This window comes from Ursus arctos, unplaced genomic scaffold (genome assembly GCF_023065955.2).
Source record: "Ursus arctos isolate Adak ecotype North America unplaced genomic scaffold, UrsArc2.0 scaffold_13, whole genome shotgun sequence".
In the NCBI taxonomy this organism is placed as follows: Eukaryota; Metazoa; Chordata; class Mammalia; order Carnivora; family Ursidae; genus Ursus; species Ursus arctos.
In genome coordinates, this window is record NW_026622797.1 from 35,009,593 (window position 1) to 35,025,902 (window position 16,310).

General features: G+C 39.8%; 1 protein-coding gene, 1 long non-coding RNA gene and 1 pseudogene across 27 annotated transcripts in view; 1 reads left to right on the plus strand and 2 right to left on the minus strand.

Annotated features, from left to right (window-relative positions):
• Nucleotides 1-5,880, minus strand: part of LOC113259427 (uncharacterized) — a 50,248-nt gene extending 44,368 nt beyond the window's left edge. For 12 of the 22 annotated variants that reach the window (XR_008958959.1, XR_008958954.1, XR_007191603.2 and 9 more), the window contains exon 1: nucleotides 2,094-2,182. This is a non-coding gene — a long non-coding RNA (uncharacterized LOC113259427). Of the gene's footprint in view, nucleotides 1-1,327; nucleotides 1,662-2,093; nucleotides 2,318-4,157 lie in introns of those variants that run through there. The other 10 variants (XR_007191608.2, XR_007191607.2, XR_008958957.1 and 7 more) reach the window with 6 other exon arrangements.
• Nucleotides 2,190-16,310, plus strand: part of ECHDC1 (ethylmalonyl-CoA decarboxylase 1) — an 83,360-nt gene continuing 69,239 nt past the window's right edge. For 3 of the 5 annotated variants that reach the window (XM_048226183.2, XM_026504768.4, XM_057311063.1), the window contains exon 1: nucleotides 2,952-3,052. In XM_048226183.2, the coding sequence (XP_048082140.1) occupies nucleotides 3,037-3,052 (16 nt within the window). In that variant the 5' untranslated portion in view covers nucleotides 2,952-3,036. Of the gene's footprint in view, nucleotides 2,284-2,951; nucleotides 3,078-16,310 lie in introns of those variants that run through there. The other 2 variants (XM_026504769.4, XM_044386309.3) reach the window with 2 other exon arrangements.
• On the minus strand, nucleotides 8,432-8,924 carry LOC125283649 (60S ribosomal protein L21-like; annotated as a pseudogene).

The window sequence follows — 16,310 nt, forward strand, 5'->3', positions numbered from 1 at the left end:
CTTTCCGGTTTTCTTTTTCACTCAGGCAAAGGAAACCCAACACTACTCCCCAGGGATGGGGACTGCCTAGACAAGACCTCCTGCCATCCCACCTGCCCAGACCACCCAGACCATTTAAGCTAAATCTGACTTGTGCCTACACAGATGGACCATGGAGTGACCTCTAGAATGATCTTTACCTCATTATAATACTAAAATCTCCACCCAAAGAAGTGCCTCAGCCTCATCCGCCTAAAATAGATGGACAGGCACATTTCCTTAGGCTCATACATGACCTTATGCCTGTCTGTACATAGGATGACAAGACTTCCCTATCTAAATATTCATCCTAACCCTGAACAAAATGAATCCATTGACCCTTTCTCAGGGAGTCACAGCTTTGGAAACTATTCCCTGTGACCTCATTTACTGCAAATAAAAGTTTTCTTCGTGTGACAATTCAACCTTTGCAGTTTCTGACTCACCAAGGAGAGAACTCATGTTGGTTTGGTTACACAATCTAAGAACACCGGACACCTCGTTGCAAATTCCCATTCTCTCCTACTACACTCGCATAGCTGTGGGTAAAAAGGCACTACTTAAGCACAGTTAGAAAAAAGGAGTGCTGTTTTATCTGTTAGCATATTGGTCACAATACTGAAAATGCATAAATGCCATCTTTTGGGGCCACTTTCCTTGAATCTTTACTAGCTGCCAACATCTTTTCCCTCCTCCAAATCACTCCGCTGCTCTGGACCTCTTCTGATAGTGTGTGTGTGTATTCTAAAAACTTTTAAAACAATTTATCTCCTCAACTTGTTGGTAAATTCTGAGAACTAGCAAGTAACTAAATGCTTGGCAAAAAGATAAGGCATGAGTTAGTATCATCCCTAAAGACACATTTTGTTTCAACTTAAGAAAGATACCATCAGGAAATCCACACAAAAAATGTTAAAGGCTAAACCTCTTAGCCACAGCTGCCAACCTGGTAAAGCTGCAGTCCCATACACCTACATACAGAACTTGTGCAATACCATATACACACGTGCAAATTTATGGCATAATCAATACATCTAGTTACCCCCACTCTACAAACGAATTCTCCCGAATCACCAGTTAATCAAGCGAATATCCTGCTCAACAGAGTGTAATGGCTTAAATTGCTCATTTTATATTAAATTGGAATTAAATACTTTCAATATTTGGACTTCTTCCCATCTGTCCAAACTTGGTTCCCATTTATTCCCTATTATCCACATTTCCATACCCTAAAACTTGCTTATCATCCCCTGTTCTTGGCACTTTCTGCTCCTCCCACCAGACTACTCCCTTATTTACTAAGATCTACCTTCAGTTCCTCCTTTTTGACAAAACGATCCCAATCCTAATGAAAAATGGCATTCCTTTCCAGCTGTCTTCCAAAGTAGGTCCTGTTTGCTCCATAGGATAGGTATTGGCACAGAATTCTAAGCCTGCTGAACTTTATAAAAATCATATCACTCGCAGGGCATATGTTGAGTATTCGTTTAAAAAAAAAAAAAAGACAAATACTTTCCCCGTTCAATAACGCAGAAAAGATGTTCAAGAAGTAACAGCTTTTGGTCCCTTCCTCTCCCCTTCTCTTTCAAAATTCCCTCACGTGGCTTTCTTCTCCCTCCACTCTCCCCACATATACAGGGAGCCTGAAAAATAAATGGAGTCTGTAGGCTTCGCTAGACCAGCCCTTAACGCTGTGTCGCAGAACCGAAAACGCGAAGCGGGTCCATTCATCCCGGGACCGCTCACGACCCAAAGGAGCCGCACAGGCCGGCCACAGCGCGGGAGAACCCGGGCGCTTGGTCGCGGGAGGGATTTCCGGGATCGGGGTGCCGGCAGGAGAACGGAAAAGGGCGCCGGGAGAGGAGGCGGTGTGGACATGCATGAAGACGCCGGGAAAAGGGACGAGGACTCCAGACAGGGGAACGCAAGCAGCGGAACGAAAGGGAGGCCCCCGCAAGAGGAAGAGTCCGGGGGAGCGGAAGAGAGGAGCTGAAAACGGAAGAAGGTCTAGGGGAGCTGAAGGGGAAGCTGCCCGCCTTGCTGCCTGCACAACTGAGTGGGCGTAGGGACTGTACCTTAAGTATCACATGAGAGAGGACTCTAGCTTGTCGCTGTGTGATGGACTTTAGCGCTTCTCCACACGAATTCCAAGTGGACACCCGTCCGGGCTCAGCGGCGCGATCCGTGTGAGGCCATCGCAGAGGCCCAGTGCCCTCTGCGGGGCTTGGGGAAGCAGTGCAGAGCGCCGCGGGCGGACTTTGCGAGGTGAACGAGGGCGGCGGGAGAAGAGTAGAACTTTCTAAGGAATGTGATGAAGCGACCAAGATTAATGTTTTCAGAATAGGGAGGCATGGTTTTAACGCACTAATTTAAATTCTGAATACTTTCCACGCCCTGTGCTGGGTAGGTGAGGTTTCCTAGGACTTCTGAATTTGTCCTGTGTATTACTTTGCTTAGTTAAAACTTAACATTATTCGTTTTGTGTAGCCCACTTTCAACAACAAAAAATGTCCAGCTCATTTTTGGTATAGGTTCTTTACTTCCTGAAATTCTTTTGAGCCCCGATAATCCTCTTAATGCTACACACACACACAACAGAGGGGTCACAAATGTAGAGGATTAAAACCACAGATTACTTAAATTACTTGTTGAAAGGGCTGATAAGGACCTTGAGGAAAACAATTTAAATCGACCCCCTTCCGACCTCCTTCCCCCCTCCTTTCCTTTTCCCACTTTTATTGGAGAACCTCCTGTTTACCAGCTGTTGCTCTAAGTGCTGGAGGTATAGAGATAAACTGGACATTGGCAAGAATAACAGAGGATCCTTTCTGTGAAGACCTATCACTCTATTGGAGGAAGTAACCGGGGGAAGGATGGAATTATGAAATCTGGGAATGGGAGGAGTAATAAATCAGCTGATCCTTTCCTGACGGCTTATCACCTGACCTGAAGGAGAAGTAAGTAAGAGTCGGTTGCGTTCCAGGAAGAGAAATCAGAGAAATCAGCTTGCGGAGAGCGATGGAGTTGAAGCAGGGTGAGTGATGGGAGTAAGAAACAGGGTAGGTCGAGAGTTGGTTTGTGAACAGTCTTAAACCTCCTATGGCATTAAGAATTCTTAATTGTATGCCAGGTTATTACTGATTTATATTATTTGTGAGGCACTGTTCTAGGCATTGCAAAGGCCTTGCTTTGCGAAATGCAGTGGGGATGTCCAGTTAAAAAATTATTACATGAGGCTTAATAAAAATACTGTGCCATGCAGGCAGAGTATTTTATGCAGTCTAAAGTATTAAAGGAGATGATGTGGAGTTACTCTGAGGAAAAGTGTAACACATATATAGAGGTGATGAATGAAGAGCAAAAACCCGAAGGATTTGAGAAACTAAAAAGTTCATTTTGGCTATATGAGGAAAAAGGGTGCTTATGGTGGCATGTAAATGAAGCTTGAAAGGTAGGTTATATAATGACCGTCTAAAACGGAATCAAAACTTGACAAACAAGGCATGTAGTTGTTGTTTACCACCTGCCTCAGGCTAATTGTTTTCTTATTAAGTATGCATCTGTGTTACTTTTCTGGATTTAGTAATTCTGGCATATGGTAAAACAGGTTACGTATGGCTTTTAAAAGAAAAGGTAGATTATTCCCTGTGCAAGGAGGGGAACTGTTTGAAAGCCTTTGCAGAACTTTAACAACAATGGGAGAGAGTAACACATGTGATCTCAGATGTCCAGAGGGCTCTCTTCTCTTTCCCTTTTCCAGTGGCTTGGTTAAGAGCTCATTCAGCCAATGTGACAGTGGCAGGACAGCAAAGCATTCTCCATGATAAACTGTAAACATATGTTTTGTCCTGAAGAAAGTTTATAAATGTATAAAAAGTTTATAATGTATAATGTATAAAATGTACATTCCTCGGAACTTTTTCATTGCCTTATGATTCTGGAACAATCGAAAATGCTGATTGTTTAACTACATGCTTACACAGAACCTGGATCTCAACCCTGTTTGTTCACATGTACTTTCAGAAACTATAGTAGTTTATTAGTGGCTAATGCGTTGTCATCTCTTTAGCCCTGAACTCCTGTCTAATTTGGTCTTTGAATTTAGAATTGGGATGAAAGTATACATAATAGGTGATTACCAAATTTGTAGAATTGGATTTCCAAACTTGAGGTCAGCAAACCTAGGAGGCTTAAGAAGTACACTTAAGGGGGCGCCTGGGTAGCGCAGTCGTTAAAGCGTCTGCCTTCGGCTCAGGGCGTGATCCCGGCGTTCCGGGATCGAGTCCCACATCGGGCTCCTCCTCTGGGAGCCTGCTTCTTCCTCTCACTCGCCTGCTGTGTTCCCTCTCTCGCTGGCTGTCTCTCTGTTACATAAATAAATAAAATCTTTAAAAAAAAAAAAAAAAAAAAGAAGTACACTTAAGTTTTTGTGGTACTCTTCTGTGGCACAACAAGGGAACATGAAGAGAGGAGAGAAAAGAAGGGAGAGTTAGTAGTAGAAGGGGGATAGGAATGGGAAAGGAGAGAAAAAATGGAATTAATAGAAGGATATGTGAAGTATTTATTATAAGATTTACTTGGAAAAATCAGCATATCAAAGATGTCTAATGAGGCAAAAATATTAGTTATATGTATATTTGATTTTGTAATGATTTAAAGATAAGGAAATAATATATCTGATGGCATCTATTCTAATTGCCCTTGTGTTGTTGGATATTGGAAAGGTAATATATGAGGACAGAACAGGCTCCTTACAAGAGAGAAGATATATTGTTCATTGATTTTGTAATTCCACAATAATAATTTCAAATGCTAATGATTTTGTAAGCCTTGTTCCTTATTTTCTAGTTTAGCTCTTTGTTCTTTTCCCTAAACAGAATATTGTGGAAAACGGGCAAATTTAGCTTTTGAAAATAGCCATCAAAGTCCTTATCAAGGTTTTTTGGGCACTTTTTAAAATGTTAAGCCATGGTAAATATGGAAAAGATCAGGACTTCTGCCTCATGTGAATTTTCCATTGAGTTTCTGTTCTATATCTGACATCTCCAGGGGCACAACATGCATAGAGAATATCCAGGTAAAAGCTTGGATGTATTGCCTTTGGCTCTGACTCTGTATATACACCTTTCGTTTTTGTGAACTGACCTGATAAGTGATCTTGAGAGCTTATTTTCCCTAGACTGGAAGCAGGCCTAAGGAACCCTGAGTCCTACTCTATTTGATCTTCTTCAAATGGAACAAGATAAAGGCAGCCGCAGGTTTCTTTTACCACATAAGCCTCTTAGACAGACAGACAGATGGACATAAAGAAGGGAGAACAGAACTGAGAAAATCCCATATAGCAGCAGTTCCAGGACAGATAGTTTCACTTTGTTTCCTAGTACACAAAGCTATACACTGAATTACTTGTTTTTGGCTCAAAACCAGTATCTTCCTTTGGAAGCTGAAGAAGAGAAGGTGAGACAAAGTAAGTCAAATCTCAGGTTCCCTCTTTAAGTTTGCCACTAACAGTTATGAGGTACTAACCTCAGTATCACTGGGTGAATTGCCTCTCATCCGGAGAAAGTTAGAGAATGTAACAGGCTGGACCTGACCTAGGATTCCTCTTGTAAGAGAAATGTTATATAGTTAACAAAGAATATTACTAATCAGATCCTTGTAAAATATGTATTGCCAACTACACATATTATAGATAATAGAGTGATGTCTTATTTATTACTTCATTTCTTAAAAAGTATTAATATTTTTATTAATGAAACAATACAGATTGTGTTGTATGCAAACCCATTTTGTAAATATGGAAAGAAAATCATACCTTGCACATTTGTAGCTACATATCCTGGACTTGCATTTCATAGAAACCCAACAGTGAAATAAATTTTTTCTATTTTGCAAATAGAGATCTTACATTTAGTTTAGGAATTGATGGGTAGGTACTGTAGTTCCTACACAGTAATAACCATGTTAGGGGTCATTTAATTCCATAAATATTAAATGTGAAACTGTGTGCTAAAGGCTGTGAATAAGATGCAGTCCTGCCCTTAAGAATTTTTTAATATAGTGAAGGCAGGCACTTTATTTCTAATTCTCTATTATCTAGTTTCTGGTTGTACATTGAGTTTTAAGAAATATCACTACCTTTAATAAGGACTCTTTAGTAGTTGTCAGACCTGCCAGACTATGTGGCCACTGTGTCCTTTGTTTAGTATCTTTATGGCTACATGTTTTTTGTTTAATATCTTCTATGTAATGAAATAGAGTATTTAAGAAAGTAGTTTTGAAATTGGCCGTTTAGGGGCGCCTGGGTGGCACAACGGTTAAGTGTCTGCCTTCGGCTCAGGGCGTGATCCTGGCATTATGGGATCGAGCCCCACATCAGGCTCCTCCGCTATGAGCCTGCTTCTTCCTCTCCCACTCCCCCTGCTTGTGTTCCCTCTCTCGCTGGCTGTCTCTATCTCTGTTGAATAAATAAATAAAATCTTAAAAAAAAAAAAAAATTGGCCGTTTAGAAGATTGGAAGAGATTACTGGTAAAGGCAGAGACAGCCCCCAAAGTTTGGAATGATATTCTTCAGTTAAAAAGAAAGGTTATTGAGAAATGTAGCATACATACATATAGTGAAAAGTGCATAAGAAGAATTTAAAGAACAACAGAAAATACCACTGTATCACTTACCTAGGTTAAGAAAAAATACACCCATGTTCTGAAACCTGACTTTTTTAGTATGTGTTAGGTGACTCAGGCAATAGTTTTCTTCATTTTTCCTTCATTTATTTTCATTCTGGCCAACTGTAATTCAACCTGAATTTCAAATCAGGAAATAAAAATAATAATACTTTATGGAAGTAGTATATGAACAATAGTGTTGTACAATTTTATAACCATCTCATAAATATTTTTATTAAATCAGATGCCTATGTACAAAATATGTTCTTGTCCCTTCAAAAGGCTTGTGGTTCTAGCTGTGGAGTTACATAAAATAATGTCTAAAGTTTAAAGGTTTTTATAAATTGATAATTTATTTAAAAATAAATATGTATTTATTTGGAGGAAAAGAGTAAAAACTGGTTGAGAGCATTTTTGTTGTTTTAAAATTTGACAAAAGGTAATCTTTAATTGTAAAAAGGAAACGTGGGCCTTGCTTTTTTTTTTTTTTAGATTTGTTTCACAAAGGGTAATGGAACTATATAATTTTCATGCTAATAGATGAGCAGGAGCATAATCTTTTAAAGAAATGATACTCTGAAAATATATAAATGAGAGTATTTTAAATACTCCCTCTGCCAATACTTTGGCCATAAGGCACTACAAAGAAAAGCAAACCTGAGTTTACATTTTCTTTTGGTTACTCAGGAGACCTGGAATATTGCCTGATTTTTGTTGTGCTTCTGCTTAGAATTTTGAAACTTGGAAAGAATGAAGGCAAATAAAATATGATAATTTTGGGCAGGTGATTTAATGCTTTGGATCCATTTTTGCCTATAGAAAATCCTTAGATTTCTTTTTTTAAGATTTTGAGAGAGAGAAAGAGAGAGCGAGAGAGAGTGTGCAAGCACATGAGCCAGGAGAGGCAGAGGGAGAGCTAGAAGCAGACTCCCTGCTGAGCAGGGAGCCCAATGCAGGGCTCCATCCCACGACTCTGGGATCGTGACCTGAGCTGAAGGTAGATGCTTAACCAGCTGAGCCCCCCAGGCACCCCAAAAATGCTTAGATTTCATGATAAAAGTTCACTGGTTAAGAAAATAAAATCCCTTTATGAAGTTAAGACTGTATTTTAAATATAATGTAAATCTCTAATAGAGCTTAATAAAAGAAGGGACTTTATTCTGGTTTCTATTAGATAGTTGAATTATTTTTGCTTTTGGTGTGCATATTTTGTTTCCTTGATAAAACTAAAACATTTTTGAGGGTAAAGCTACTTTTTTTTCTCTTTGAAACAGCAAAGGGGAGATCACTAGTAGGAACTCAATAAATACCCATTTAATTGTTACCAATTATAGCTTGCCAAATGCTTTTATGATATGTGTGTGTGTTTATACACTAGGATCCCAGTCTATGAATTTCTTGGCCATCAAAACCTACAAATAAGTGTGGTATCCATGCAAAGAAACTATTCAACCTTTTTTTTTTTTTTTTTTTTTTTTTTACGTAGGCTCCATGCACATTGTGGGGCTTGAACTCATGACCCTGAGATTGAGAGTCATTTGCTCTACCAACTGAGCCAGTCGGGCACCCTTCAGTCCTTTTTTTATTTCTTAGAATGCAATTATTGCTTACTTTAATCTGACAATGAATACTGTCCTGTTTTAAAATATCTTAATTGCTAATATTGTCAAAATTTTTCTTTAGAGAAGCAAAGAAGTCTTTTTTTTTTTTTTTAACAGTCTTGAGGTTTTTATTTTTTTTATACTTATCATGCCATGAGTTCATAGGAAATAGGTTCCAGCAGCACAGGCTCCTATCCATTGGTTCTTACAAAATGTGCTTTACTGGGTGAAGCAGGCTGATGCTCCAATTGAACCCAAATAACCTTTCTCTTTGGCTTCCTTGTTTTTCTGATCATTTTCCTTCACATGCTTCAGGAAGCTGTTTTGGTTCTTTGAATGCCTAATATGCTCAATATATGAATTCTCTTGGCAGGAATCAATCTTGCCCTTAACTGGTTTGTTTACAGCAGTGCCGATAGCATGCTGAGTAACATTGTAGACTCTTCCAGTTTTGCCATGGTACCGTGGGGAGCTTTCATTTTTGAACAGTGCCCATCCCCTTGATACCTACAATATCACCTTTCTTGGAGATTTGCACGTATGTGGCCAAAAGAACAGCTCCATGTTTCCTAAAAGGCTAGAGAACATACAGCGGGTGTCTTTTTTTCTCTTTCCCTTTGTGTTGATCAGTTTGGCAAATTACTGGAAGATGGCTGTTCCCATCACAACTCATTTTGAATTTTACATTTTGGTATATTTCACTATTTTTCCCATGGAGGTTGACTCCTGAACTTGGGTCTAGGGGTTGTGAAAGAGGAGTGAAAAAGAACAGTGGTTAGATTGCATGGTGGTGGAACATAATGGTCAGGAAAGAATTCTTGAGCCTTGTATGGTACAACAGTTTATTTTAGTACAGGCTCAGGACCCTTGGGCAGAAAGAGCTACACTTTTGCTGTATGAAGTTGGTGGTTGTATGCTTGGTGTTCAAGAGGGAGGAGACATGCGGGGTGGGTGTATTAGATCATAAATGTCTTCTTCGAGTTTCTACTTGTAGTGGTAAAACTACTATTGCAAGACTTCTGTGGTGCTTATCATTCAATTCAGTATTAACTATCAGCAAGAGATACAGGCAGTCCTGAGACCCTGTAAAAATGTAGCAATCAGGAGGAGGGGAAAGATGGCAGAGGAGTAGGGGACCCTGTTTCAGCTGGTCCCCTGAATCTAGCTGGGTATCTGACCATCCTGGACACCCATGAAAGCAGCCTGAAACATAAGAATATACATGTGGATCTCTACAAACAGAACATCTCTGGCACTTGGTCTTGGTCTCAAGGTATGAAGCGGGGAGCTGAGAGTCTGCAGGCAGATTTTGGAAGAAAAACAGAAGGCGGGGGAGCCACTGCACTCGGGCGCTAGGAAGTAGAAGCCTCCCAAGCTGGGGAGCGGCTGCATTAGCAGACTGGTAGCCATGGGGAAACCAGACTTAAACTGGGAGCTTGGGAGTCTGCACGCAAACCGGGAGTGGCTTGAGGTTTTAGAAGCACAAAGGGCAGAGACCTGCCGGCCCTGGGAGCAAGGACTGGGAGAGTGGCTGTGGGGCACACAACCCGGGACACTGAGGGTTTTTAGCAGCACCAACAGAAACGGAGTTAGAGTGGCCTGGAGAGCTCAGTGGAGAACAGACTGCGATCACTCTGCTCTGAGACAGAGGTTTGGATAAGGTCATTGCTGCTCTGACTCTCAGAAGAGATGCAGAAAGCCGCTGGGGAAAGCCACCAGAGAACAAAAGCCCAGAAAAACCGTTCTCACTGTGGCCACCCCCCCCCCCACCACAGGGGGCAGGGCAACCCTACCCAAACAGGGTTGCCGGAGTATCAATGCAGCAGGCCCCTCCCCCAGAAGGTAGGCTGAAAGAACAAGAAGCCCACATCCCTAAGGTCCCTATAAAACAGGTCCATCTTGCTTGGGTCCTGGTGAATAATTTGGACTCTGTACATCCCCACGACCACACCACATCAGAATGACAAGGAGGAGGAAGCCCCAACAAAAGAAAGAAACAGAGACTATGGCCTCTGCCACAGAACTAATGGATATGAATATAACCAAGTTGTCAGAAATGAATTTCAGAGTAACAATTATCAAGATGATGTATAGGCTTGAGAAAAATATTAACAAAAATATAGAATCTCTAAGGGCTGAAATGAGAACGAATCTGGTGGAAATTAAAAATTCTATGAGTGAAATGCAGTCTAAACTGGATGCTCTGACTGCCAGGGTAAACGAGGCAGAAGAATAAATTAGTGAGTTAGAGGATGAGATGATAGAAAAGAAGGAAAGAGAAATAACATGGGAAAAAAAACTCCTTTTTCATGAAAAAAAGCAACAGGAGATTACTGACTCAATGAAACGTCCCAATGTCAGAATTATCGGCATCCCCAAGGGGGTGGTGAAAGAGAGAGGTCTAGAAGAGATACTTGAACAAATTGTAGCTGAGAACTTCCCCAATCTGGTGAAGGAAACAATAATTTGTGTCCAAGAGGCAGAGAGGATCCCTCCCAAGATCAATGAGAACAGACCAACAGCACGACATAAAATAGTGCAATTCACAAATCTTAGATCCAAGGAAACAATCTTGAAAGCGGCGAGGGGGAAGAGATTCCTTATGTACAGAGGGAGGAACATCAGAATAATGTCAGACCTGTTTACAGAGACCTGACAAGCCAGAAAGGGCTGGCAAGAGATATTCAGAGCACTGAGTGAGAAGAACATGCAGCCAAGGATACTATATCCAGCAAGGCTGTCATTCAGAATGGATGGAGAGACGAGCTTCCAAGACCGGGAGAAACAAAGAATATGTGAACACCAAGCCAGCCCTACAGGAAATATGAAGGGGGGGGGTTGTATAAAAGTAGAAAGACCCCAAGAGTGATACAGAACAGAAATGTACAATCTATAGAAACAAGGACTTCACAGGCAACATGACAACATTAAAATCATATCTTTCAATAATCACTCTCCATGTAAATGGCCTAAATGCTCCCATAAAATGCCACAGGGTTGCAGATTGGATAAAAAGACATGACCCATCCAAATGCTGTCTACAAGAGACTCATTTTTTTTAAAGATTTTATTTATCTATTTGACAGAGAGAGACAGCCAGTGAGAGGGGGAACACAAGCAGGGAGAGTGGGAGAGGAAGAAGCAGGCTCCCAGCAGAGGAGCCTGATGTGGGGCTCAATCCCAGGACTCTGGGATCACGCCCTGAGCCATCAGTGAAGGGATGGAGAACCATTTTTCATGCCAATGGACCTCAAAAGAAAGCTGGGGTAGCAATTCTCGTATCAGACAAATTAGATTTTAAGCTAAAGACTATAGTTAGAGATACAGAAGGACACTGTATTATTCTTAAAGGGTGTATCCAACAAGAGGCTCTATCAATTATAAATATCTATGCCCCAAACAGGGGAGCAGCCAACTACATAAGCCAACTATTAACCAGAATAAAGAGACATATAGATAATAATACATTAATAGTAGGGGACCTCAACACTCCACTCTCAGCAATAGACAGATCATCTAAGCAGAAAATCAACAAAGAAACATGAGCTTTGAATGACATACTGGACCAGATGGACCTCATAGATATATACAGAACACTACACCCCAGAACTGAATACTCATTCTTTTTGAATGCACATGGAACTTTCTCCAGAATAGACCATATACTGGGTCACAAAACAGGTCTCAACTGATACCAAAAGATTGAGATTATTTCCTGCATATTCTCAGACCACAATGCTTTGAAACTGGAACTCAATCACAAGGAAAAATTTGGAAGAAACTCAAACACTTGGAAACTGAGGACCATCCTGCTTAAGAATGATTGGGTAAACCAGGGAATTAAAGAAGAACTGAAGCAAATTATGGAAACCAATGAGAACGAAAACACGTCGGTCCAAAACCTATGGGACACTGCATAGCCATCCAAGCCTCACTCAAAAGAATAGAAAAATCTAAAATGCCATCCTCATACTCACACCTTAAACAGCTGGAGATGGAACAAAAGAACAGGCCTAAGCCACGCATGAAAGGACAACTGATTAAGATTAGAGCAGAGATCAATAAATTAGAAACTAGAAATACAGTAGAGCAGACCAACAAAACTAGAAGCTGGTTCTTTGAAAGAATTAATAAGATCAATAAGCCACTGGCCAGACTTACTCAAAAGAATAGAGAAAGGACGCAAATTAATAAAATTATGAATGAAAGAGGAGAAATCACGACTAACACCAAGGAAGTAGAAACAATCATTAGAAACTATTATCAAGGGGCGCCTGGGTGGCTCAGTTGTTAAGCGTCTGCCTTCAGCTCAGGGCATGACCCCAGGGTCCTGGGATTGAGCCCCGCATCAGGCTCCCTGCACCTCTGGGAGCCTGCTTCTTTCTCTCCCACTTCCCCTGCTTGTGTTCCCTCTCTGGCTGGCTGTTTCTCTGTGTCAAATTAAAATAAAATAAAATAAAATAATAAAATAAAATAAAATAAAATAAAATAAAATAAAATAAAATAAAATAAAATAAATAAAATAAAATAATAAAATAAAATAAAATAAAATAAATAAAATAAAATAAAATAAAATAAATAAAATAAAATAAATAAAATAAAATAAAATAAATAAAATAAAATAAAAAAATAAAATAAAAAAATAAAATAAAATAAAAAAAAATAAAATAAAAAAATAAAAAATAAAATAAAATAAAAAGAAACTATTATCAACAACTATATGCCAATAAATTAAGCAACCTGGAAGAAATGGATGCCTTCCTGGAAACCTGTAAACTACCAAGACTGAAACAGGAAGAAATTGATAATCTAAATAGACCGATTAACAGTGAAGAGATTGAAGCAGTGATCAAAAACTTCCCAGAAAACAAGAGTCCAGGGCCTGATGGATTCCCTGGGGAAGTCTACCAAACATTCAAAGAAGAAATAATACCTATTCTCCTGAAGCTGTTTAAAAAAATACAAACAGAAGGAAAACTACCAAACTCATTTATGAGGCCAGCATTACCTTGATCCCAAAACCAGGCAAAGACCCCATCAAAAAGGAGAATTCAGACCAATATCCCTGATGCATATGGATGCCAAAATCTCAACAAGATCCTAGCTAATAGGATCCAACAGTACATTAAAAGGATTACCCATCACGACCAAGTGGGATTCATCTCTCCGATGCAAGGGTGGTTCAACATTCGCAAATCAATCAGTGTGATAGAACACATTAGTAAGAGAAGAGACAAGAACCATATGATCCTCTCAATTGATGCAGAAAAAGCATTTGACAAAATACAGCATCCTTTCCTGATTAAAACACTTCAGAGTATAGGGATAGAGGGTACATTCCTCAATCTCATGAAAACTATCTATGAAAAGCCTACAGTGAATATCATTCTCAATGGGGAAAAGCTGAGAGCCTTTCCCTTAAGATCAGGAACACGACAAGGATGCCCACTCTCAACATTATTGTTCAACATAGTACTAGAAGTCCTAACAACAGCAATCAGACAACAAAAAAGAATAAAGGTATTCAAACTGGCAAAGTAGAAGTCAAACTCTCTCTCTTCACAGATGACATGATACTCTATATGGAAAACCCAAAAGACTCCACCCCCAAATTACTAGAACTCAAACAACAATTCAGTAATGTGGTAGGATACAAAATCAATGCTCAGAAATCAGTTGCATTTCTATACACTGAGACTGTAGAAAGAGAAATTAGAGAATCAATTCCATTACAGTAGCACCAAAAACCCTAAGATATCTTGGAATAAACTTAACCAGAGAGGTAAATGATCTATACTCTAGAAACTACAAATCACTCTTGAAAGACATTGAAGAAGACACAAAAAGATGGATCATGGATCAGAAGAATAAACATAGTTAAAATGTCTATGCTACTCAGAGCAATCTACACTTTCAACGCCATCCAGATCAAAATAGCAAAGACATTTTTCAAAGTGCTGGAACAAACAATCCTAAAATATGTGTGGAACCAGAAAAGACCCTGAATCGCCAAGGAAATGTTGAAAAGGAAAAACAAAGCTGGGGGCATCACGTTGCCTGATTTCAAACTATACTACAAAGCTGTGATCACCAAGACAGCATGGTACTGGCACAAAAACAGACACATAGACCAATGGAACAGAATACAGACTCCAGAAATGGACCCTCGACTCTATGGTCAACTAATCTTTGACAAAGCAGGAAAAAACATCCAGTGGAAAAAGGACAATTTCTTTAATAAATGGTGCTGGGAAAATTGGACAGCTATATACAGAATAATGAAACTTGACCACTGTCTCACACCATACACAAAGATAAACTCCAAATGGATGAAAGACCTCGATGTGAGACAGGAATCCATCAAAATTATAGAGGAGAACATAGGCTGTAACTTCTTTGACATCGGCCACAGCAACTTCTTTCATGACACGTCACCAAAGGCAAGGGAAACAAAAGCAAAAATGAACTTTTGGGATTTCATCAAGATAAAAAGCTTCTGCACAGCAAAGGAAACAATCAACAAAACAAAGAGGCAACCCACAGAATGGGAGAAGATATTTGCAAATGACACTACAGATAAAAGGCTGATATCCAAGATCTATAAAGAACTTCTCAAACTCAATACCCAAGAAACAAATAGTCAAATAAAAAAATGGGCAGAAGATATGAAGAGACACTTTCCAATGAAGACATACAAATGGCTAACAGACACATGAAAAAATATTCAAAATCATTAGCCATCAGGGAAATTCAAATCAAAACCACCTTGAGATACCACCTTACACCAGTTAGAATGACAAAAATTGATAAGGCAAGAAACAAATGTTGGAGATGATGTGGAGAAAGGGGAACCCTCTTACACTGTTGGTGGGAATACAAATTGGTACAGCCACTTTAGAAAACAGTGTGGAGGTTCCTCAAGATGTTAAAAATAGAGCTACCCTATGACCCAGCAATTGCACTACTGGGTATTTACCCCAAAGATACAGACGTAGTGAAGTGTCATAGCAGCATTGTCCACAATAGCCAAACTGTGGAAGGAGTCGAGGTGCCCTTCAACAGATGAATGGATAAAGAAGATGTGGTCCATATATACAATGGAATATTACTCAGCCATCAGAAAGAATGATTACCCAACATTTGTGTCAACGTGGATGGGACTGGATGAGATTATGCTAAGTGAAATAAGTCAAGCAGAGAAAGACAATTATCATATGGTTTCACTCATTTGTGGAACATAAGGAATAGCAGGGAGATTGGTAGGAGAAGCAAGGGGAAAATGAAGGGAGCAGTATACAGAGGGGGAAATGAACCACTAGAGACTATGGACCCTGGGAAATAAACTGAGGGTTTTAGAGGGGAGGGAGTGGGGGGTTGGGCTAGCCCAGTGATGGGTATTAAGGAGGGCATGTATTGCATGGAGCACTGGGTGTTATATGCAAACAATGAATCATGGAACACTATATCAAAAACTAATGATGTACTGTATGGTGAATAACATAATAAGGAAGGAAGGGAGGGAGGGAGGGAGGGAGGGAGGGAGGGAGGAAAGAAGGAAGGAGTGCAGATTTGATCCTTACCACAACTATGAAGGCTATGGGTCAACTTTCTGGGCCAAAGATGAACATTTTTCAGCTTCTATCCCTCATCTGTTGGGGATGAGAAAATTACTCACGTGGCTGGAGCTTATGAACATAAATCCATCTTGTCGTGAAGATATTGGTTTTGTTAAATTTATTTCAAGCCCTGATGCTTGTCATTCTCAGTAACTTCTGAGATTTTTAGTGTAGACTTCTTTTGCCAGCTCAAGAGATCTCGAGGCAGCTTGATATTTACATATGGGTGATAATCTAGGAAGCCTCCAAAATCCTTGTGTTTTTTCATAACTACTTCATACTTAGTAATAACATGTTATTTTTGAAGTTTTTCTCTCCAGTCCCACTTCACATAGACCTAAATTTTCTATCTTTATTACTTGATTTCCCCTTCAGTTTCATGCTCAAGTCATGAGAAGCCACCTTATTT